The following is a 25,702-nucleotide window of genomic DNA, read 5'->3' as shown; positions in this document are numbered from 1 at the left end:
AAGAGAAAAGGACATCTCCTACCAGGCTATGAAGTCTATTTTGAACCCTATCAAGGCAGGACAAGTCCTTTCTAGCAGCTCCTGCCCATATGTGGGCACAGTATTCCATCCTTGGACGTATCTGGCTCTTATATAGATAGAGAATTGCATCAGCAGTGAGATATCTACTGGATCGATAGAAGGATCCGACCATTTTTCCAGCGGCCTTGGCAACAGATTTGATGTACGTATTCCATTTAAGATCAGGAGTAAAAGTCAAGCCCAGAAGCCTGTCAAAACTTGAGGCCTCCCCAAGACGAGAGCCATTCATTTTAATTGATGCCAGATGGGGATCAGAATTCTTCAGTCTTGCTTGGATATCCAAATGAATCTGAAGAGTCCCATGCATAGGTTCTTCTAACGGATGCATAAGTGTAGTTAATAAATAAAAAAAATACATAGTAGGCTCTGATATTTTCTATGACTGAGTTGATTTTTTTTCTGTTGATACGAGATAATTACGTAAACATTTAAAACTCTTGCTAGTATTGAGTATTTTTGAAAAAATATTGGCTTGAAGTTCATTTTATAAATACATTTGAACTTGTTTTATAGATATTATATACACACATACATACTAAAAAGATTACTTGTCTCAGTTTTGTTTTATTTTTATGTCTTCTTACAAAGATTAAAAATCAAGATATAATACTAAAGGTATGTCTAGAATCCTTATTCTAATTTTAATCAAAATCCATTAGATCATTTTGATTATAGAAAGCATCTCAAATTTAAAGCTTAATCTGAAAAGGTCAAATTCAATGCAAATGTGAAATATTTACTTTTTTAATGGGAGATTGTGCTCATTACATCTTCTAAAATTCCTTTAAGAAATTGAAGTTCAATAAATATATATTAATTCAGGAGTAATATTATTGCTAAACTTTCACAAAAATGGAAAGTATATGAATTTTCATGTAGCGTTTCCACTCTCTTTTTACAATACTAAATATAGCCCACATTTCGACCCTTTATACGTAAAAGCTGTTTCAAAATTCATAATGATCGGTTAATTAGTTTAGGAGTTAATCATGTACATGGAAATATATAAACATATTTAATTTTATATAGATATGTATAGACGTATACATACATGTCCATATACATAGGTACAAATGCACACACAGCTCAAAGATGAAATAAGGCATAAAAAATATTGGAAATGAAAATCAAATACTGAGAAAAAGTTCTTATTTTAGGTGATATTAGCAAGATCAAAATTGTTGGATAAAAGTTGAATCCAATAAATGTGCTGGAAGATTTGAAATGTACAAAAGAAATATAAATGATAAAACCATTAATGTAGATAACAATTGCGCAAATAAAAAATATCAGTGTGTAAAATTTAAAACCTAAAAAGATGGGGTTTTTTTTCATCAAATACAACAATATTGAAACTAATAATTCAGAGGTGTAAATTAATTCTTCATGAAATTCAAATTACAATCGTTTAAGCCATGGAGTTTCATACTGAATCAATTCATTTAATCATTTAACGTCTGTCTCCCACATGAGTTATTTCTGGAGGAAAAAAAAAGCGTTTTATCTTGAATCAAATTGCCATTAAAAATTACAAAAAGCAAACAAAAACAAATCTGTTACTAGAGCTAATACGATTCTTGGGACAATTCGTGTATGGTAGAATGATTCAGTAAGCCATGGAAAGCATGAGATATCATATTGTCAGTACAATTTCTAACAAGTGTTTTCGAGATATCTCAAGCCTTCTGTAAATCATATACATGTGTACATTAAATAAAGTTAAGGTTTTTTTAGTTGTACTTTAATGCGAAAAAAAAATTTCTCACCTCAATTCTACAAATATAAAAAGTAAAGCAAGTCAAGTCATTAACAGACTAGTGAACATTGCAGGTGTAAATAGTTAGGATTTTAAGTCTCACAGAGAACAGAGATTTTTATTACAAATTTCTTAAACATGTACACATAAATTTTTGTTGATATTGAATTGTTAGGACATGCTTACATAATATTGATTATGCAATAAATATCCTATTCTTATATATATATATATATATATATATATATATATATATATATATAACTGCTATGTTTCATCAAACAATGTAATCACTTGAATGAGTAAGGCAAACAAGCCATCAATCAAGCTTGATACGAGGGGGGAGAGAGTATACTAAAATGCTTTTAAAACGATTTTTATGAACTTTCTTAATTCACCAATTTTAATTTTGTAACCCATCACATGCCTGATGAAGACTCATGAGAATCAAAAACGTTTGAAGATATGGCGAGTTTCTATTCACACTTGAGCAGAACATTAGATCATTGGCTCGCTTTGAAACGATGGATCAGAAAAGAATCAAACAGGAACTGTCACTGTTGTTTAATCAAACATGCATCAAAGAAGAAATGCTGCTCAAATATATACATCAAAATACGAAATCATGGGCAAATCCAGGAAAGGATTAAGCTTAAACTATAAGTGTCAATACTAGAAAAATATATGGGGCTGGTCATAAGTTTCATTAATTGCTTAACTATATACAAAAAGAGAAAAAAATAAGTAAATGTTTTATTGATTACATAGCAAAAATCAATGGAGGTTTTTGATAAAGTCTGAATAAATTTTTGAAAGTTTCCAGAATTTCACTTATATTAAAAAAAAAAAAAGAAAGAAAATAAAGAAAAATCTGTATGATATGCAAAACTGTGATGAAATGAAAACATCATATTCCAAAAATTATGTAAATTGATCAGGTAGTTTTATTTTTTATAAAAAAAAATTAAATTATATGAGTTTCCGAGGAGTGACCGTCTCACCACCATTTAAAAAAAAATGTTAAGAAACAAAGGGAGATAACAATAATCCATACTTATTAGATTTATGCAAATTCTCATTAATTGTTTAAAAATTATTTTGTTTATGAAAATAAAACAACTTGATCAATTTATGCGACTTTTGGAATATGATAGTTTAGTTTGTCATACATCATATAGATTTCTTTTTAATTTTTGTTTTATATATAAAAGGAATTCTGGACAAGAACCATTTTTTTTATTCTAGTGATAGTGTACCTATTTACTATGCCTCCCCACGGGACAGAGTTAGACACCAGGGTCGTTTTTTAACGTGGAGAAAAGGTACAAAAATAAAAATTGTCTCAGTCGTGAAGGATTTCTCCTCCACCGAAAGAGAACAAGAAATAGAAGTGCAGCATCTGAAGAACAGATACTACACTTTGATCTTGTCCCGAAGGCCAATAGTGATAGTGTAGAAGAAAAATTCAATTGTGTTGTGTGAGAAAATTATCAATAATACATCTCAGTTAATATTTGGTCTTATTTCTTATCGAGCACTACTATACTGATTTGGGCTGTTACCTGTGATGACATATTTTCAACTAGCAATTTTGTCAGTTCTTTAATTGAACAGAGATTTTTAAATAAATATTCTTCTCTTGCATACAGATTCTTTTTTTACTCAAACAAAAGTGGAGACTTCCGAGTTGTGGGCCCTCATTCCTTTGAATGATAGGCAGTATTGCACCTCGGTTAAAGCAGGAGTCTTGCCAAAACTGAGTGATTCTTAAAGCATGTCTCACTGGAGATGATGCAAAAATAATGCCAATTAATACGATTGGCAGAGGATAGTTTCCTGCCCCATAAAAATATTTTGCCTTTAAAAACATATTCTGCTTTTAAGAACATAATTTTTATATTAATTGTCATTAACTGATAAGTATTGTGTTTTGGAATTTTTGAGATGAGATTGACAATTTGGATTATTTGGACTATTGTTCTCATCTTCAATTTTATTCTCACAATGTTTCAGCCAATATAACATCCAACTTTCTCTGGAATCTGTACAAAATTTCAAACTCAACCCTTAATCTCAGCCATGATGGTAGAGTGTTCTTGTTCTGTCAGCCATGACAGGGTAAAAGTCTTAAGTAATTCTTAATTATATTCTTAGTAATGCTTGTACTGAGGATTAACCAACAACCTCCAGAAGACTATTACTAAAAATTATTACTTAACACTTCATGACAATTCCAGTATAAGTTTAGGAAGCCTTGAACCTATTCTTCTTTTAGATGTGTAGTGTTAATATTTATTATAATATATATAATTTTTTAAGCACAAAGTTCTTTTAATAGCTTAATATTACAGGGCTAGAATTATGCATACTTTTATATTATTATAACTAATTTGAATATAAGGAACAAAACTTATGAAAATATCATAAAACATCTTGGATGATAAATATGGAAAAATTCGACAAAAACATTAATTCCTTCACCCTCAGCTGGGCAGTTTTCTACAAGGAGGTATCAATCTTTTGCAAGCGATTTTTGCAAGTCATCATATCGGTTGGATTGACTTTGCCTAATTTTAATGTTCCGAACTTCCGGTCGCGTCATGAAGTAGGGGTAAAACATCAGGGTTTTTTTCACTTTCTTTTCTGCCTTCGCGTCATGGGTTTGAGCCTGCCTGCCTACTATCACTTCTTTCTTTTGCTCAACACACACCTCCAAACACCCAGGCAATGCCGGGTACCAAGGCTATATATATATAGCAATAGCCTAATAAGGATGAAATGTGGAAAATACTGTGTAGCTTCATTGCCATATATATTTACAAAACTTATATATATATATATATATATATATATATATATATAATGAAATAAGAATTACAGTTAAGTTTACCAAAATAATCCAAGATGGCAAAACTAAAGTATATTATAAATATTGAAGAGTTAATATTTATAAAGTCATCTCAACCAAATGTAAAAGCTTGATAAAATTTCTTTTATATATATATATATATATATATATATATATATATATATATATATATATATATAAATGCTGATAACCCACCTGAAGAAGGTTACATTGGCTAAAACCCTGTGAGAATAACATTTAAGAAGAGAACAGTCTAAATAATCAAAATAAGTGTTGAATATGTTTGAAGATCTAAATATGTTAAAGACGCTTAGATAAAGGTTTTACAAGTTCACAAATGTTCGTTTTCAAAGAAAATGTCCCAAAGTTTAAACATTTTAGATATCTGTTGTATACAAAATAATAAAATTTCAGATCTTAGCAAGCAGAAAACAAAGGAGATTTAATAATTTCATGACATGAAAAAAAAGCGTTTTGTAAATACTCACTCTGGTCTCAGCGGGAGAGCTCCTTCTTCTTGTCCAGGTGCATTAAAGTGATAGACACAGAAGTGACGTAAAATGGGTTGCATGTCAGCAAAACCAAAAAATCCTTGAAAACAGGTGACATCTACAAAAGAAAACCGAAAACAAATCCATTGTAAAAATGAGTTCATTTAATCAACACATTTAGACTTGAAAATCTATAAAAGCAAATGATAAATGTAAATGAAAGCCAATCAATCTCTCAAAGATATAATCAGGAACCTAAGACCTTGGTAGAGAAGTTGTCCATATTTACTATCTCTGAACGACTATCTAGTGTAACACAGATTCATGTGAAGAGGGGGGGGGGGGCGTATCCAGCTTCCTAAAAAGAAGTCTGGATAGAATCAAAAATTAAAATTGCTTGAGAACGATTTCTCATCTGACTGGAATTGATTTGGTACTGATAATGTTAAGATATCCTTATTCTTAATCAATCCTTATAGTTATCTTAACCCATTTGGTCCAACTATGAAAGGTCACATAATTGCTAAGTTGAATAACCAAAGGTGATACTAAAATGAGTCTTGCAGTAGTAAGCCACCAACTTATTGCAAGGAATACAATGTAACTCTTTGTGTGAACTGTTTTGCTCCATACCATAATGTGTAAATATCTTATGTGTCAATATTCAATATTATCTCTGGATTTCTAAAATCTATCACAAGTACCCAGTTATTCTATTTATTCGCTTATTCTGCTTAAGTTTCAGATCAAATCTGGCATCATTTATTGGCCTAAACAATGTTGCCAAGCTTGTTTTTGCTGCGAGTTTCCTTGCCACAGCTCCTTTCAGAAGAAAAGTTGATTAATCTAGACAAATTCTATCCTTTCTTCAGATAATTAGGTATTTAAAAATGTAACGTAACATGCACCCACAGCCGAAATTGAACTCACTACACGAGTTTGGAGTGTAATTCAAATCTTGTCCGTAGCTGAATACTTGATGCTTTGCTAAGGCTATCAAGAGTATTTTTTATCATGATGCCACCACTAGATGGCCTTGCAGTAAGAAGTACTATTATATATTATAGATTTTAAAAACAAATTATTTGGTGTCCTATTTATAGGACAGTGGGACCAAATGGATTAGGAAATTTATTCTTATTTTTTCTATAATTTACAGAAATTAGGGTATATATATATATATATATATATATATAGCCAGTAGAGTTTAGTTTCCTAGAAGTACATCCAATGAAACAACATGTGTCTACCAAAGAGTGCTCAATGAGTGAACAGAGCAGGTATATTAAATTTATTTATACAAACATTAATGGCTACATATGTGCATACATGTTTCTGTAATCACCCGCGTTGGGGGATTACGTCTTCAGGCCAAGAATTACCGTCGAAAACTCTTTTTCGAGTTTTCGACGGTAATTCTTGGCCTGAAGACATAATCCCCCAACGCGGGTGATTACAGAAACATGTATGCACATATGTAGCCATTAATGTTTGTATAAATAAATTTAATATATATATATATATATATATATATATAAGTATTAACAGTACATATTCAAAACAAGAATAGGTTCAAGGGTTCCCAAACTTATACAAAAACTGTCACAACGAATAAAGTGATAAGTAATAATCAATATTAGGGATTACCAGCACCTACTTTATTTTTTAATTTATTCTTTTTGGTGGGGGAGTGTCCATTTTGTTGTCATGAAACCATTTTCCGAGGCATTACCAACATATTCTTTTTTGGGGGAGGGAGGGGGGTTATAATGTCCTTTTTGTTGTATTGAGACAATTCTCTCAGGTATTATCTCCTTTATTTTTTCAAATGATAATGTATCTTTTCTGTGGTTATGAGATCATCATTTCAGGAATTACCTTGACCTTTCTTTCCTAAACATTCCAAATTGCAATATTAAGCAAATTCATTTTTATTTTTCTGTAATCAACACAATTTACAGAAATTAAAACCCCAGGCAATGTATTTTATTTGTATTTTAATATTTGATAAAAATGTCAATATTTATTTCAGAGAATTTTAAAATCATAGACAATTTAAAAGAAATTTTATGTATTTGTTAATCATAGTATGATAATAAAAATAGGAGCTGTAATAAAATGTATAAACATGTTTGACAAAAATTGCAATACATATAAGTCATTATAAGAATTTGCATAAATCTAGTCATTATGCACCCAAGTGGTTGAACATCGCAATCATTAAAAATATGAGACTTTAATTTTTTTTTTTTTGAATTCAAAAAATAACTTACGGTTCAATCCAATGTCATGCACTGTCAAAATAGCTGGCTTAGCTCTATCTCCTTGGATAGCAACACGGATATTACCACATGGGGTTTCAACATCCTCTTCCTAAGAGAATAAAAAAATAAAAATAAAAAAAAAAGGAGATTTACTTAAACTTTCATTAAAACAGGATTAATAAATATTACTTTTAATATTATACTGTTTCACTGAGAACAGACACTCATTTTTATGCTTGTCCAAAAATGTTCAGTTTATTTACTATACAACCGTATAATTGTTTCAACCCATACTGATATTTTTATATATAGTTCTGTATATATGTTTTTACCTCTAGTATTGCACTATCAAGCTATTTAAATGAATTCTGTGTTATTAATATTTATGTTTGAATACAAAGTGACTTAATATAACAAAAAGATTCTACAAATTTTTTTTTATTAATACATTTAAAATACAGATCAAACTTATGAATTTTGGAATATGTATTCTTAACACCAAGATAATGTGAACATAATTTCAACCTAATGTTATATTTATGGTTTATACCCATCCTTGCACATGTATTCTAATTGTCTAATATATAAAGTTAAGCAGATCGTACTGTGTGTTAGTCCATGCTTTTCAAGAGATGTGAATGTACCAACATAATTAACTCCTAATGACATCATTATTTCATTTAAAAAAACGTAATTATGAGCCATTATTTAATGTACACTTTAACTGAACAGTGTACAGCATTATCCAATTAGTAAAAAGAAAAAATGCAACAAGCCATGTAAAAGAAGAGAAGATTTGTACATGTATATAACATCTGAATGTTATATTCAAGGCAACTTTAATATTATATCTGAATGTTATATTCAAGGCAACTTTAATATTACATCTGAATGTTATATTCAAAGCAACTTTAATATTACATCTGAATGTTATATTCAAAGCAACTTTAATATTACATCTGAATGTTATATTCAAAGCAACTTTAATATTAGATAGACATCAGTACTACCTCTGGTAGGCTGTTCAATGAAGCAGAATCACAGGCAGAGGATGTTGTTTTTCTTCTAATACAATGAAAGCAACCATGGTTTTGTTTGGTTACGTGAAGACCATGACTTTGTGCAGGATTGAAAAACGTCTCAAAAAGTACATTTAAACTATGGCTGTTGATGTTTTATACCAGAAACACGTCTATACATCCTCTGCTGGTAAAATGATGGGTAATTATACAAAGATCAGCAGTCATAATGCATCCAACGCCATCTTGAATAGTTTGGTCATCTGTAGGCTGACCATGGCTTCTGGCAGCATGTTTCATGGTGCAGTGGCACGAACCAAAAAAGACGTCTTTTAACAATTTAGGCAAAATCGTCTGGGATATAGCTTCTGAGTTTCCACAAAGCCCTTTCTGGTGAGATGAAGGAGTCACAAATTACATTGCAGTTGCTACACATAATGTTAAAGGTGAGGGTGAAATCTTCACATAGCTGCATACATTCCTGTGGATACAGGTTTAGAGCCTCCAATCATTGTTCATGGAAATTTATATGAAATCCACAGACCATCCAGGTCACAAGTCTCTAAACCCACTGAACATCCTTAAACGAAATAGGGGGATGAGGCTTGAATGCCATATTCCAGATTGTCTCTTTGGTGTGAGCCAGAGTAATAGGAAAGATCTTGGCTGTCACAGTGCAAAAGAGCAATAGATGAGAAAGAGCATATTGACACACTGTTTTGGGATTGATTTGCACGAAAATTTTTAAACATGCCATGTCTAAACAAAAGAAATCTGTTATTCAACCATATATATATATATATATATACACACACACACACACAATTATATAAATGCAACTTTGTGTGTGTGAGTTCGTTCCTTATAGACTCCAAAATGGCTAAACAGATTTTCTTTATTTACAGAACTTTAGTGTATAAGTCTGAGAGTGATCTAAGTCAAGTCTTAGAATACCCCCGATAAATACCGATAATCAAAATCGTTATTTTAATTTATCTATCATCGGTAAAGCCATTTTTTCCATGTTGTTACTTAGCAACAATAATAAAACAACAGGCCATGAAAATTCTATTGTGAGCAAGTTGATAGCTTTTTTTTTTTTTTTTTGCAGGACATGGTCTGTTGGTTAAAACAACGCACATAAATTTCTTAATTTTTTTTTTTCATTAACTATTATAAGACTTGAAAATTTAAGTTTTTTTTTTGCTTTTGTTTTTTTGCAGATCCAAACCCACACATAAATTTTTTAATGTTTTTGTTTTTCGTTAACTGGAAAGAAGTTTATATAAAATAATATTATAAAAAGAAACAGTAAGTTTTTAGAATAGAATGTAGAACAATATATTTTGAACTAAGTTACTGCACGGAGGCATGTGAAGCTTACTCCCGGGCAATTTCACGGATTTTGACGACAATAAAAATATAGAAGAGTGAAATATTCGTTGATCATCATTCAATCCTGGGCAATGTCGGGTCTCCCTGCTAGTTATATATATATATATATATATACACACACACACACAGATGGTCGGGTTTCAATCCTGGCTTGAGGTAGTTGCCTGTCTAGCCGCACTGATGAGCTGTGAAACAGCGAAACAATACTGTATATGGATGACTATATATATATATATATACATATATGACGTAATGAACATTTAAAAATTAAAATGTTTAAAATTTAACGCTATTTCACGCGGTTAATGGTAGCCGAATGGATACGGTCTCCGCTAATCAAGCCAGAGATGTCTTGTGTCGTGGGGTTCGAATCGTTCGGCTGGTGTTAATCGTGACACCCTGCACTGAAGAATCCCGAAAGGATGAAACACTAGTGTCTGTAGGTATTTAATTATTATAGTAAAAAAATAATTATATATATATATATATATATATATATATATATATATATATATACTAGCTTTCAGCCCGGCATTGCCTGGGTGTTTGGATGTGTCTGTTGAGCAGAAAAAAAATAGTGGTGGTAGGAAGGCAGGTTCGAACCCCTACCGTGAAGGAGGAAAAGAACGGGAAAAAAACCTGACGTCTTTGCAGTTACGACCACCGCCAAACCGGAAGTGACATTTGAAAAAATTAAGGCTAGACAATCGAAAAGAGACGATGACTTTCAAAAATATCGGCGAAAAAAGCGACCCCCACCCCTTGTAGAAAAGTGCCCAGTTGAAGGTGAAGATATTAATGTTTATAGCCATTTTTTCGATATTTGTCATCTGAAAGGTCGAACTTTAAAACGATACTGATCTTGATAAAATCCGTCTCCTCTGTCCAAAGTTTTAGGCAGACATGAAAACATACATACATTTATATATTGGTAACTAAAAATTTCGACCTAAACCAATTAAAAAGCTTGCCATATCTCTGAATACCCTTTATGTAAAATTTCCAATGTTTAGACCAGAAATTGTCTGAGAAATTTGGTAGAGACCGCAGAGATCAAATTTTTTTTAACTTTGACCTCTATTATGACCTTTTAAAATTTATTGTTTTGGGCTCAAGTCAAGTAATTAAGTTAGATCCATGTCCAAGGAAGCTATATCTAAAATTTCACGTGTTTAGACCCAAAATTGTCGGAGGAATTTGGTAGAGTTCTCAAAGGTCAAATCGTTGAACTTTGACCCCTTAACAGCCAAATTTCTGCCTTAAAACGGATCACAAAGATTTTCCCAAATCTCAGTAACCTATATATCAAATATCGAGTCTGTAGACTTAAAATTGACAGAGTTATTGCATTGGAAAATGTACACACACACACATTCACTTTTATATATATATATAGAGAGAGAGAGAGATTATAATTAAGAAATAGAAAAATATTAAAATAAACAAAAATTATAATTGTAGACCGAACCTATCCTTTGCTCATCGAAATGTAACCTACCAGTGTGTGTGTGTGTGTGTGTGTGTGTGTGTGTGTGTGTGTGTGTATGATAAATTTCAGATTGCTTGTTTCCTGTGATGCATTAACCTGCAAAATTTATTGTATATTTTGCAAACCTCTTCCTTCTGATGAGAAGAATTGCTCTCTTTGAAACTCCATGGAATACGGTTTTTCTTGTTTTATTTGTACTCCATGTTGAATAATTGAAATTTTGTATACCTTCCTTACAGGTTTATATGCTTTGTTTTTTTTTTTTTTAAATTTTGAATAAAGTTTCAATATCAAGAGATATATATATATATATATATATATATATATATATATACACACACACACACAAAGCATAGAAGTTTTGATTGTAACTTTCTGATACATAATTCCAAACATAAAAATCTGATTTCTGTTAAGTTATTACTTTTAATTCGGTGTTTAAGTCCTCACTTGAATCCTACTAAAGACTAAAAAAGAAGATACTTAATGTCTCCTTGCTAAACACTTAGCATTTTAAGGTGAGAATCAGTCAAGTGAACCTATCCAAACGAAGGATTGATGTTCTCTTCTATGTATCAATGTACTAGCCAAAGTACCCGTCGTTTATTGGGTTAAAAAAGAACCTTAAAAAAAATGGACTCTGACTTATGAAAGTTTGAAAAGTTATGACAAGGGAGTGTGGGTGTAAAAAGATAACTTCAAACTTTTGAGGTATCAAAACCAAAGCACTCCCTCAAACGGACATGAAGGGACAGTAGTGGGAATCTTTATTGACACAAATGTATGAACACTAATTAGGGTTTCCCATTATAAGTGATCATGGGGCCCCACCTCCGTTGGTGTAAGTGATATAATCCGCAAAAAACTCCCTCTTCCCATGGTGGAGTTATCATGGCAAGTTCAGTAGTTCTACATCAAATGGTGTGAGTGTACATAGGGTTCCCATTTATAAGTAACACCCCTGGGGCGCCCACCCTGCTGGTGAAGTTAAGTGGTGTAACCTATCAATACTTCTTTCCCCCACCCTCACCCACCTTATGGCAGGTTATCCTGCTGCATTTGGTAACTTTATGAGTTTAAATCAAACGCTGTGAGCATGCACAGTGTTTCCAGTTATAAGTGATTCCCTCCTGGAGCTCCACCCCCGTTGGTGAGGGTGAGCGGTGTAATCCATCAAAACCTTCCCCTCCCCATGGTGGGTTATCCTGCCAAATTTGGTAGCTCTATGTGGAATGGTGGAAGCGAGCATAGGTTTCCTCCTTGGAGGCCCGCTTCCATGGTGGGGAGGTGACTTTATCATACCCATTTGCTTCTTGATACCTCTTCTATGATTGTATGTGATCAGTTTAGTATAATAGTAAACCATATAGGAGCCTATTTGTGTACAGACACACACACAGATGTTGAGATTTGTATAGATTAGTCAATAAAAAAGGAGTATTTAAGTTGCCCTCTACTATGGCCAGTCCATTTATTTTTATTTCTAATAAATCCTCGTTTATATAGACAAATGAATAAAATAATACTCCCATGTTATGAATTACATTTGAATATATTTTTTAAATTTCTCTTTCATATTTATATTTCATATATATATATTCAAACAAATATTGTTAAAAACAGAAATCTCAATTATACCGTTTTTTATGTTTTTGGATTTTACAAATGATTATTTTTGTGTTAAAATAAAAATAAAATGAATGTTCTGTATATACCACTACTGCTTTTGATGCCTTGTTTCTAGGGCAATTGCTCTTGACATATCAAAGGCCTTCGACAAGGTATGGCATAAGGGCCTACTTCACAAGATTTCCAGCTACGGTATAACTGGAAATGTTTTCTCAATCATTAAATCATTTCTCTCTGATAGGCTCATAAGAGTAGTGGTTGATGGACAAAAATCAGACGCCTGCAGTATTAATGCTGGAGTCCCTCAAGGGTCAATCCTGGACCCAACTCTCTTCCTGATCTACATCAATGACCTCCCTAAACACATACTTAAATCATTCGTTGACATCTATGCTGATGACACAACCATCTACGGCAACATATCAAAGGCTGTAAATGACAAAGTTCTCTCTGATTCTCTCTCCTCTGATCTTGAGCACATGGTTCAGTGGGGGAAAACGTGGCTGGTTACCTTTAATGCATCTAAGACAAAGCTCCTATCTCTACATCATAAATGCTCTGATCCCCATCTGTCATCAATTGAAATGGATGGCTCTCGTCTGGGAGAGGCCCCGTGTTTTAACAAGCTCCTGGGTTTGACCTTTACTCCTGATCTGAAATGGAACACGTACATCAAGTCTGTTGCTCTACCCTGCAACCTCTCTCCCACAGAAGAGACGTTGCGAGCCTATCCTTGTTTTATCGTTATTTCCATGGCAAGTGCTCGTCTGAACTCCAATCTCTGGTCCCCCCTCACCAATCTTTCATGAAAAACACCCGTCTAGCTGAATCCACTGTGAAAAATTTCCCCCACTCTTTATCTGTGCCTAAATCAAAACGTGGATTCCATGAACAAAGCTTCTTTCTTAGAAGTGCACACCTGTGGAACTCTGTTCCGTCTGTCTGCTTCCCACCTGACTACAACTTGGACGTCTTCAAGTCCAACGTTAACAAATTCCTAATGAACCGCCCCCTTAAGTAAACACTTTATCAAATCTCCACACTAACGTACTGTACTTGCAATAACCCTTATCATCATCAGGTGAAAAAGTGTATATATATATATATATATATAGATTGCTGTCTTACACATGTTTCACTGCGAAGATGGAAAATATAGTTCATTATGCCATCATACAGTATTGTTAAAAAAAAAAATTACAAAGATCAAAATATAAAGATGAAAGATATATAAGATGGGTAGGATGGAATTAAAAAATGTGAACCACTTAATTAAAGGTAATTTTTGGAGAAGATGTGGGGAGTTGAGATGCGAGACGTCTATTCACGTTACATTTTAACTTCAGCAGGTTAGTACAGTCAAGAAGCAGGAAACAGGGAGTGAATTTTAAAGTCTAACAGTCCAAGAAAAGAAATTATTAGAGTAGAAGGCTTTCGGATATCTTGGAACCTCAACAGTAAAGAGGTTGAATTTTTCTGCATGTTGGGTTAGTCAGGAGTATGTACTTAAAGTGGGCACAAGTGCTAGGAGTTCATCAGAGTACATTTCATCAACACATTTGCTGCTAGCTATAGGTCTATAAAATTTATTTTCATTGGCAAGTTATTTTTTCTGCAATTTCCAAAAAAATAAATTCAACAAATTATGCATATGAGTATATGGAATATTTATTAAATTTTTTATTTTTAAAGGAATTGTCAGTTTTTATCAGTTTGTAAATTTTTTTGTAATAAAAATAACTCAAATCAAACGACAAACAGCTAAATCCCACCCCTTCACAAGGATCCCTAGATGCAAGAGAGCCTTCTACTCCGGTAGTTTCTTCCCCAGAACAGCTGGACTTGGAGTTCCCTACCGGGTCCCTGCTTCCCTGACTGTACTGACATGCAGAAGTTCAAGTGCAACGTGAACCAACATCTTGCTGCCCAACTTCCTACACAGTACCCCTGATGCTTATGTCCCTGATAGTATCCCCCTACTACAAAGTGGCAATGTGCCTTGTTTGGGGTGAAAATGTAATAAAAAAAAAAAAAAATTTTTAAATCGGCTTTTATTCATAGTGATTCATTCAATTAATAACTTATATACATATTCGCTAGATAAAAAACACAATACATGGCAAGGGCCAAATACAAGATAACTCGTAAACATACAATTCAATATGTGTTATTTTGAGATGCCAGTTCAAGTTAAAGATAGTTATCATACACGCCCAGCACACATAACTAATAGAAAAAGAATTTTGTTACTATGAGTTTATTAGTAGCGGGCAAGGCTAAGTAAATGTCAGGGTACAAGAATACTCATATTTGACAGCAAATATGTTAAAACAAAATTGTAAAACAAGCACAGGGCTGCAATATTGTAGTGATGGGACAGGGATTGGAGCTTGGCAGACAGTGTAGGACCTATTATATTTAAGACTCTTTTTTGAACCTTGTCCAAGAGGTAGATGCATCAGCCCAGATGTGGTGACAATACTTGACTGTATAAAAATATAAGATGCTCTCTAGTAAGATTAATTTTCTAGCACAGGAGAGGGAACCCATCTTCTTTGCAGCAGCCTTGGCAATGTCCTCCATGTATTTGTTCCAATTCATGTTGACTGTGAATGTTAGGCTGCTGAGTTTGAAAACATTACAATTTTTCCTTTTATGGCTTTCTTTACACATTGGACTAAACTGATTGTTTAAGGGTATTATTACTTGCACAGAATGTCAACAACAAAAAAACAAAAAATAAAATATCTCCTTACCTGTAGAAGAATAGAGTTTGCATCATTGACAAATCCCCGCTGTTTGGGCTTTGACACATGCACACTACTCAGCTCAATGTCGGTAAGCTTCTCCATTGGGCGACCCTGGAAATAAGAGGATAATAAAAGTTAAGTCATAAGAAATGAGCGAAATCCATTGTTCAAACTCCAACAATTAAAACTTTGTTATTTTGTATTTTTAACAATGTCACACAAATTTTATAAGTGAAATTGTTACAAAGATAATCAGGTACACTGAAATAAGGATGAACTGGGAGGTGGCTGTTGTGAAGGGGAGGTTCTTGTCCAGAATTCCTCTTATATTAAAAACAAAAACAAAGAAAAATATGCATGATGCATGTACCCATAATTAAACGGAAATACCATATTCCAAAAATCAATTGATCAAATAATTTTATTTTTATAAAGAAAATCATTTGTAAGCGATAAATAGGATTTCATAGTAAGTCTAGTACGTATGAATTAAGCTACCTTTTTTTTCTTTTTTTTTTTTTTTTCATGCTCATAAAAAATCATTTTCTTATTTAAAAATAAAACTACTTGATCAATTTACATGATTTTTAAAGTATGTTTTCAATTCATCTCAGGTACTGATTTTTCTTTATTTTTGCATTTTAATATAAGGGAAATTCTATACAAAAATCGAAGTGGTTAACAGCATGGACTGACCACAAAAATGGTAGTTTGATAGCACCTCTTTCACTGTGAATGTTGGTAACCTTCGTGTGGTCGTTCCTGTACATGATTTTAGAAAGAATTAGGAAAAAAACAGAATAAAGTTGATCTAAAAATGCTGATTTTTATGCATTTACTTTAAGGAGACCTAATTTCGGTTCATATAAATTTTGCTTTTGTAAATTTTTAAGTAACAGTATGAAAAGAAAAAATGTCAAAAAATGAAGCAAGTCATTTAAAAAGCAAGACTTTAAAACCATAGTAACATCTTTTTGTTTTTATTGAATCAAACTGATCATTTTATTGTTTATTGAATCAGTTTATTGATTCTGATCTTATATTTTATTTATAAAATCATTAAATGAGAAAAAAAGTTTGTCTGTATAAAAATAAGATAATTCCAGTTTAGTCAAAAGTAAGACACTGGTCCAAAAATGAAAAGATTAAAAGCCTAATTTACTAGCATTGGCCCAAGTTTCAAATTGTGGACATTTCAGTGTTTTTAACTTCCAAGTTCTTAATTTCTTTTTAACAATTTATGAAATAAAATAAAAATATTAAATAACTGAAATTTGTATTAACCTTTTGGGGAGTGAGGGGGAGGGGGTATGATTGTAGTATAGTCACTTTCGCAGTCAACAATGAATTGTGAAAATCAGTTCCTTATGTATTTTTACACATACGAAAATTTAGGTCAACACAAGAAATTGTGAATAGTAATTTTCTTTCAGTGAAAATTTGAATTTTATTTTTAATATGAATTTATTATAATTGAAATGTTTCCCCTTTTTAAATTTAAAGAAAATCTTTTTAATAAAGTCCTCCCCCTCCCCATGTTTAGAATGGCTTTCTAAATTATTATTTAGAAAAACATTTTTAACATAACTCGCCTGTACTTTCACCTAACAATTTAATAAAAGAAAATGTGTTTTCCTCCATGCTTTACGATCTCAGACCAAATTATTTGTTCATTTCATGTTAATGTTCATCCAGTCACATATGTTGTCCATCTTTTGTGTCTACTTTTGGACCAGCTTCCTTGTATTATACCTTTAATGCATCTTCAACTCAAGGTGCAAGTAGTCATCCATATACAGCTATCCATTAAATTATGCACATTGTTCCAAAATATCATTTTTGTCATAAGATTTGCTGTGATTATCCATAATACTTTAGCTTATGTTTATTTTTGCTTTTAGTATTTTTAAAGTAGCCTAGTGCTGTTTGTGAGAGAGTAGTTCCCTGATGAAGTCTACCTCTTCATTTATTTCAAGTATTTTGTCTTTCCTTATGAACTTCAACTCAGTTCTTGCTACCTTGTATTCTTTGGAACATCCTGTTTTTTCATCTTATGATTGTTCTCAATAGCTTGTTAGGTATTGGTTAATATCCAGTTAGGTCTTTGTTACAGGAATAACTTCATTTGTAGAATCTTTGATGTATTTGGCAGTACTTTTAAACAGCAAATTTGGCTTTGTTTTACTTTAGCATCCCTGTTGTTTCTGCAAGACTGTGAACATGGCAGTGTATGCGAAAAAAAATCGTCCCCGGCAATATTTTAAGTCAATGTTAGTTTTATTTTTAATCAAAAACGAGGTGGATTCTTTTTGAAAATTATATTACAAACTTTATTTGGACTCATTTCATGGCAGTTCAAAGCTGCTAACATGAATCACTTCTTATGACTGTCATAATATTTAGTGGCTGCTAATGTGCCCTTCTAGTCACATGGTGAAGTCCAGTGATGGCCTCCTCTAGTTAGTAAAACTTTTATTGGAAATGATTTCATGATAGTTTTAACAACCTACTACCAACATCTAAAATGCATATTTTTTTTACTGAACATAAAGAATGCCCTTTTCAAGGTAATAATAGAAATAAGGTATTTTCAAGCCTGTGCAAACTCTGAACTATGATCCAGTAGAGATTTTAAATAATTCTTATGTTTTTAGTATCCTGTACTGATGATTGAAACTTCAACCTCCAGAAGACTGTTGCTGAGAATTGATTATTAGTTAAAACTTTATCCATGGCACCATGGCGGTTATATTGGCCAAAACATAAGCATAATACAAAGCATGAAAAGAGTAATCCAAATTGTCAATACTCAACTCCAAAATTCCACAACATAATACTGAGAGAGTTTTAATTTATAAAAATTGTAGTCCAAGTGCAACACTAATTTTCCAACAACCTTTGTTCCGGGGCCATTTTGTTGAATTAATCGTCTTGCCAGATCATCTAATTTCACTTTAATAATAATTCAATCAACACATTTCCAATATAAAGTATTTAATAGTTTTCTGAGTGAATGTAAACCAATTGTAGTCATTTTTGCATAAATGTATAAAAATAAAACAATTACAAATAACACTAGTCATCATCATCATCATCATATTCTGTTTGATGTCGATTTTACATGCTGACTAGATCTTTATCACTATTTCTCTCAAGACCATTTTTATCACTTCTTTCCATGTTTTCCTTGGCCTCTCCCTCTGAACCAAACCTTTCACTTCAACTGTTCTACATCTACTGACATAAATCTCACATCTACCCTTACTATACCATTGAAGACTCCAATTCTGCACACATTTTGCTATATTGCCCACATTTAATTGTTCTCAAAAGTCATCAGAAATGAGCTTGTCGTTAAAGCTTACATTACACATCCATATCACCTTTCTCATATCATTTCTTTCCATGCAACACATGTCCTCAACCCTCGCTAGCCAGGTTTCCCTACCTTACTAAACTACAGTGTGTACAAATGCATACTTGATTGATGATGGTTGTTTGCTAAAGGCAGAAGTTCTTTAAATTTAATCAATCTATTCCTAATCCTTGCATAGATTTTAAGCATATTTAAGTGAAGTAACTATAGGTTGTTTATTCATTATATGTTTGGTTTATAATATAAAAGTTTTTTTTTTTTGTTTTTTTTAATTTAATACCCTTTTATTTTATTGCATTAACAGTTTCTCTTATATGCATCTTTTCTGTTCTTATTTACAGTAAATGTAAGAAATTTGTCTAGAGTCAAATGTAAGAACTTTAATCTGTAAAAAAATGTATATTTTTTTAGTATGTAGACATTTATGAAAGTTGGTAGCAATGCAGAAAAAACCAGAAGACTCTTTTATGAACACTGGAGAGGCTAGAGGTTGGTGCACCACCTCAGATGTAGACACAATACTCCATGCATGGCCGAATTATGACTTTGTAGAGTCATAGTATACTGACAGGTGTTAGAGGTTATCTAATTTGGTAGAGGGAACACACCTTCCTTACAGCAACCTTGGCAATGCCTTTTAAGTATTTGTTCCAATTCATGTTACCTGTGAAGGTTAGACAGAGGAATTTGAATGATGAATCCTCGAGTTGTGTGCTATTAGCTATTGCAATTAGTGGTTGAAAAGGTTTCTTATATTTGTTAAAGGAAAGGTGCTTTATCTTAGTAGCATTAAATGCAACTATCCATTTATGTTCCAATTCCAAAGACTGGAGGTTATTTTCTAAAGATTCAGCCATTACTTTGTATGTGTGTATACATTTTTTCTGTATGTTGAAAATATAAAAGTGTAGTGTCAGCAGCAAATATCCCCATCTTATACGCAATTGCATGAGGGAGGTTGTTAATGAAAATCAAAACTAATGGTCCAAGAATCGACTACTGGGGTATATCCGCATCACTTTCATGTTAATAGTCCGAAATAAAAAAAATAAATTAATATATAATGCTCATCTCAAAAATGAATTCCAATTAAGGAATAATATATATACTTTCATGTTGTTTAGATGTACGATCACCAAGGACAAACTGGATCTCTCTTTTGACTAAGAAGGATCTAATTAGTAACATCAGAAATTATCATGAGAAAACCTTCAGAACTTCTCAAATGCAAATGTTATCACTGTAGCTTTGTCCCATGAATATTAAATATGTTCCAAAATGATTTTAAATATATACAATAAAACAAAATTGTTTAAATTGATACTGTTGGTCAGAAAGAAGTTATGAATTTCCACAAAGTGGTAGACTATTGCTAGATTGATTAAGGATTCCAAAATTTTAGCAAAGAGCAGGAGGGTTCTTTCACCAGAATTCTTGAACACTGGTACCATAGTGGCAATTTTCAGGAAAGTGTAAAAGGCATTTGTTCAGTTTGAAGAAGACAGGGGCCAACTCAGCAGAGCATTTCTTTAAGACAATAGTAGGGATAAGATCAGGCATGCATGTTTTTGATGTGTTAAGTTTTTTATGATATCCTAAACTTTTGAAGAGATAATGATCAGATGATTTAGCATGGCTTCAGTTTACAGCGGGAAGTTTGGAAAGGAATGGTTTGTGGAGTTCAACTGATAAACAGTTTAGCCTTATCAGTCATTTTGTAGAATATATCATACTGGTTGAATAGTAAGGGAATTGTTGACTGTCTATTTTTCATATAGATTTTGTAGAATATATCATACTGGTTGAATAGTAAGGGAATTGTTGACTGTCTATTTTTCACATAGATTTTGTAGAATATATCATACTGGTTGAATAGTAAGGGAATTGTTGACTGTCTATTTTTCATATAGATTTTGTAGAATATATCATACTGGTTGAATAGTAAGGGAATTGTTGACTGTCTATTTTTCACATAGATTTTGTAGAATATATCATACTGGTTGAATAGTAAGGGAATTGTTGACTGTCTATTTTTCATATAGATTTTGTAGAATATATCATCCTGGTTGAATAGTAAGGGAATTGTTGACTGTCTATTTTTCACATAGATTTTCCATAAATCATAAGTTTTTCGTTTCTGAAACTCAATTGTTTTCTCATTTATAACTAATTTTAGCTGCAACTATTACACCTTTGCAAGGATTTCTTAATGCTATGAATTTTTATTTATTTGTATATATGATGACTGTAGCATCTTGTCAGACAAATGCTATTCCTTCATTTAATGGCCATACATGGGGTTGCAGATGGCCTTTTGCATATCTTTGAGCAGACTTGACACCCAATTACTGATCTTGGTCAAGCCAGAAGGCACAGAACTTGCATCATTGTGCATTTTTATATGATTTAAAAGCCACAAGTTTATCAGTACAATTTAGAGCATGACAAGCTGTGATTCCAATCAGACAAATTCAAACTTTCAAGCAATGCCTAATAGATACACGTATTAATGTTTTGTAAGATTTAAATTATTAAATATCCTATTATCATTAAAGAAAGATTTTATACTCAAAAAATTTAAGACAAAAGTAAAAAAAAAAAATTTCTATTTGCATCTTCTCTGGTTTGCAACAGCTTTTTGCTCGATTTTAAAATTTAAAAAAAATTTAAAAAAAATTTGTTTCACAGAACTTTCCAAATTCTAATATACATTAATATATATCAATGTCGAGACTATTAATTGGAACTGAAAATCAGAACTTTCTGGGATATTGGAATCTGTAACAGAATCAAAGAAAATTTTATCCGATTTCCAATGCTAAAAACATAGCTAAATATTTTGAAATTTTAAAAGAATCAAAATTAATTTTGATATATATATTTACATACAAAAAGGGGAGGGTAATGTTCAATTTGTTTAAATTAATGGACTGACTGAAACAAATTGGTTCAACAAATGGTGACTACTCAATATCACAAACACAAAGCTTTTAATAAATAAGGCAAAGAAATTGGCAATCTTGTTACATCATCCCAATGACTTAAGTTTCATGCTATCAGCACTCCTTGTATCAGTTAGATGCAGATTACAGCAATAAACATACTTTATGCTTATATAGTCAGCCAGAATGATAAAAAGTAGTAATTCAGTTGCAGAAATAACAAAAACTATTAATCCAGCCGACTGGATAAGTGTCAAACTACTTCCAAAACTGATTACCTGACGTACATAAGCAACAAGTCAGTCTATTTATCAGGTGGATTCAATAAACCATTCGTTTGCATCAATAAATTTTTTTTTCAATGCTTTGTGAACACACAAAATTCAGATTGTCCCATTGTTTTGAATATTTGCAAAAGTAGGTTCACTTAAATATCTAATTTATAAACTAATATTTCCACTGGACTCAAATTTTGTCAAGTGCCATTTGAAGGTTAGTACACTATAAAAATGTTATGGATTCTTTTATTAGTCACACCATCTGTCTGTCAAGCCTGAAACTTATTGAATGATGTATTATATATTCCAGCAGGGTTAGCCAGTGTTTTTCTAAGTTCTTTTACAGGAAAAACTAAAAGCTAAAAAGTGCTACAGTGCATGAATGTAAGAATTAAGAGTGAATCGAGTTAAAGGAACTTCTGTCTTTACTAACCAATGCAGTGTTACCACTGTCGATCAATGGAAGTCTAGCAGGAATGTTAATGTAGTGTGATCATATATGGAAATGAAACCTGGCCAGTAAGGGTTGAGGACATGCGTTGCATGAAGATAAATATGAAAATGATATGATGAATATGCAATATGAGTTTTAAAGATGTGCTTAGTTTTGATGACTTTAGAGGAAGATTAAATCTAGGCAGTACAGAGTGAAGTGTACAGAACAGGAGACTTTGGGGATATGGTTAGATTGAAAAATGGATGAGAGTTCTTGGACTTGTATGTGCAGAACAGTTGTGGTAGTAAGTTCAGTTTACAACGAAAATATGTGAAGCGATAAAAGATTTGAGGGAAAGAGGGATAAATAAAGATCTAATCAGAGATGGGTTGGTTTGGAAGTCAATTTCTTAAATTCAACACATGCCAGCATGCAAAATGATGATGATGATGATGAACAACGTAAATAATATTGATAGATTCCCGTTTACAAAAATAAGTCAAAATTCAATTGGATCTATTTCTCTATTTTAACAAATAATATAAACAATCATGGTTCTATTTTAAAAAGTTCTCTTCAAGTTAATAAAAAGAAAAAACGATTCCATCTGATTACAGCTGTTGGGAAAAACTGAACCGGAAATGCTGCATTTTTATTATTTGTGACTAAATCATGGTTTCTGTAAACATATTTTGCTTCATAAAAAATTATCTCAGAACAAAAAATGGTTTTGTTTTGTAAAGAAGTTTATTTTGAATGAAAATTGATTTTGATATATTTAATGTATTCGTTTTTTGTGAACAAAAATTTTAAAACCTAATATTGTATGCATCATAATAAAATATACCTCAAGAAATTTAGAATTCTTGTAAATGCTTACTTATATGTATTATGTTTTTTTAAGTTGTTTGAACATGTTTTGTTTGTAAAAAGTAAAAGATCATATGTAAGAGAAATAACTTTGTAAGAAGGCAAGTAGACTCAGAAAAAATGTCATTTGTAAAATGTGTGATCGTTATATTTTTTTGTTGTTCACTTAATAAAAGGGAAAGGGTGCATATTTATTATAAGAGCAGTTACAGGATTTGAGTGGGTAGCATGGCATTGAGTGAGGCAGTAGGTCAGTTACTATAGCAACAAGGGTGCCTGCGTCTTAGATTTGACTGCTTTTCTTCTTATGAATACTGCTTAAACAAATCAGTTCATCTGTAAAATATACCATTATAAAATAATTCCTTCCTTCCAGCGTTTATTCAATGTTTTTTAAGTTTTATTTTTACATTTAGATTTGATTCTATTTAAATCAAGACAACTTTGCATACAAATTAAATTTAACAAACTGCTGGTCTTAAAAATAATACAAAAATTATGATTTATAAATATTCCAATTTCTGACACAGTACCTGCCTTCCAGCGTTTGTGTATGGATACAATTAAAATTCCGTACCTCTATGTAAGCACGTTACTGTGTAGTTGATAGTTTGAAAATGATATAAAGGATTCATTATTACTTAGAATTTTAAGACTTATACTGCACTACATAGTTTTTAAAAAATCATGTAACCATACTTATATGGGTTCAAAAATAGGTGCATGCATTTCATGTGTTTTTCAATTTTCTCGGCCAATGACTGTGTACAATTCTTGCTAGTATTATATATATATGCATATATTCAAAATTTATAAAATATACGAATATTGAATTTATTCAAAATCTACTGTATTCAAAAATGAAATGAAGATATGTTTCTGAATTTTTGAGATTAGGATTGGTTATTCATATTATTTGGATTCTTCAGACTACTGTTCTCATCTTGAGTGTCATTTTTAAACTTCCGACCTTCTTTAGATGTATCTTGTCAAACATAGGAATTCATATTAGAACTGTCCACAGAATGAGAGCATGCTACTCCCATGAAATAAAGGGTTCCATTCGAAATTCCATTGTTCAACAAGATACATCAGATGAAGGTTGAAGGTTACATCACGTGAAACGTTGTGAAAATGACACTCAAGGAGAACAGTAGTCTGAAGAATCCAAGTAATAGAAAAGAAGATATATTGATTTGTATTTGAACTACTTTTCTCATTTTGAGTCTTACGTTTTAATCAATGTAACTTCCAACCTTCTTGTATCTTGTCAAACTCTGAAATCTTTGTGAAACTCAAGAATTTACACAAAATTTCCCATGGAATTATTTAATTTATTTATTTACTACAAAAGTCCATAGTGGATAAAGTACTTGGTAAAATTCAGTTGTGGATAAAGTACTTGGTAAAATTCAGTTGCAAGTTATTCTCTTCTGGGAGTTGATGGCTCAATCCACAGTGCCGGAAACACTCAAAATATAATTGCAAATTACTTAAGACTTAATACTTAGTCATGGCTGATGGAATGAGAGCAGACTACCCCATGAATTAAATAAAAGGTTCCATTTGAAATTCTGTGCAAATTTTAGAGTTCAACAGAAAGATTCCCAAGTTTAACAAGATAAACCTGAGAAATTTGAAGTGTATACTGATTTTGAAATGTGAAAATAACACCGAAGATGAGAACATTAGTCTGAATAATCCAAATACAAATAATCAATTTTAATCTTAAAAATATGATGTATTGATAAAACCACAAATGAAATAGAAGGGGGAAACATTTAAGAAAGAAATGATTAAAAAATGAAAAAATAATTTTGTGAATATTGAATGTTGCACGGACCAATAAGAATGAAGACAGTAATAAGATTTTTGTTTTGTTTTTAAAAAAGAAAACCTGCTTCTACTGAAAAAGAAAACTTGAACATTGATCACAAAATACTTATCCAATTTAATAAGCAGCACAAACATTGGCAACGATCATTCTCTGAACGAAAATGGCAAGATGACGGTTTGTCCACACAAACAAAACACATTACACTGAAAGACTTACAATA

At 31.8% G+C, this 25,702-nt stretch overlaps 1 protein-coding gene across 25 annotated transcripts in view; it reads right to left on the bottom strand.

Moving 5' to 3' along the window:
- Window positions 1–25,702, bottom strand: part of LOC145280297 (protein NDRG3-like) — a 186,449-nt gene that overhangs the window by 61,376 nt on the left and 99,371 nt on the right. For all 25 annotated transcript variants that reach the window (XM_080132252.1, XM_080132221.1, XM_080132254.1 and 22 more), the window contains 3 exons: window positions 15,750–15,854; window positions 7,471–7,570; window positions 5,195–5,315 (listed from right to left, as the gene is read on the bottom strand). In XM_080132252.1, the coding sequence (XP_079988378.1) occupies window positions 5,195–5,315; window positions 7,471–7,570; window positions 15,750–15,845 (317 nt within the window). In that variant the 5' untranslated portion in view covers window positions 15,846–15,854. The remainder of the gene's footprint in view (window positions 1–5,194; window positions 5,316–7,470; window positions 7,571–15,749; window positions 15,855–25,702) is intronic.

Source organism: Euprymna scolopes, chromosome 1, assembly GCF_053919585.1.
Source record: "Euprymna scolopes isolate OS-2025 chromosome 1, ASM5391958v1, whole genome shotgun sequence".
NCBI classification, from domain to species: Eukaryota; Metazoa; Mollusca; class Cephalopoda; order Sepiida; family Sepiolidae; genus Euprymna; species Euprymna scolopes.
The sequence above is the reverse complement of the archived record's forward strand: the minus strand, read 5'-3'. Positions and strand labels throughout refer to the sequence as shown.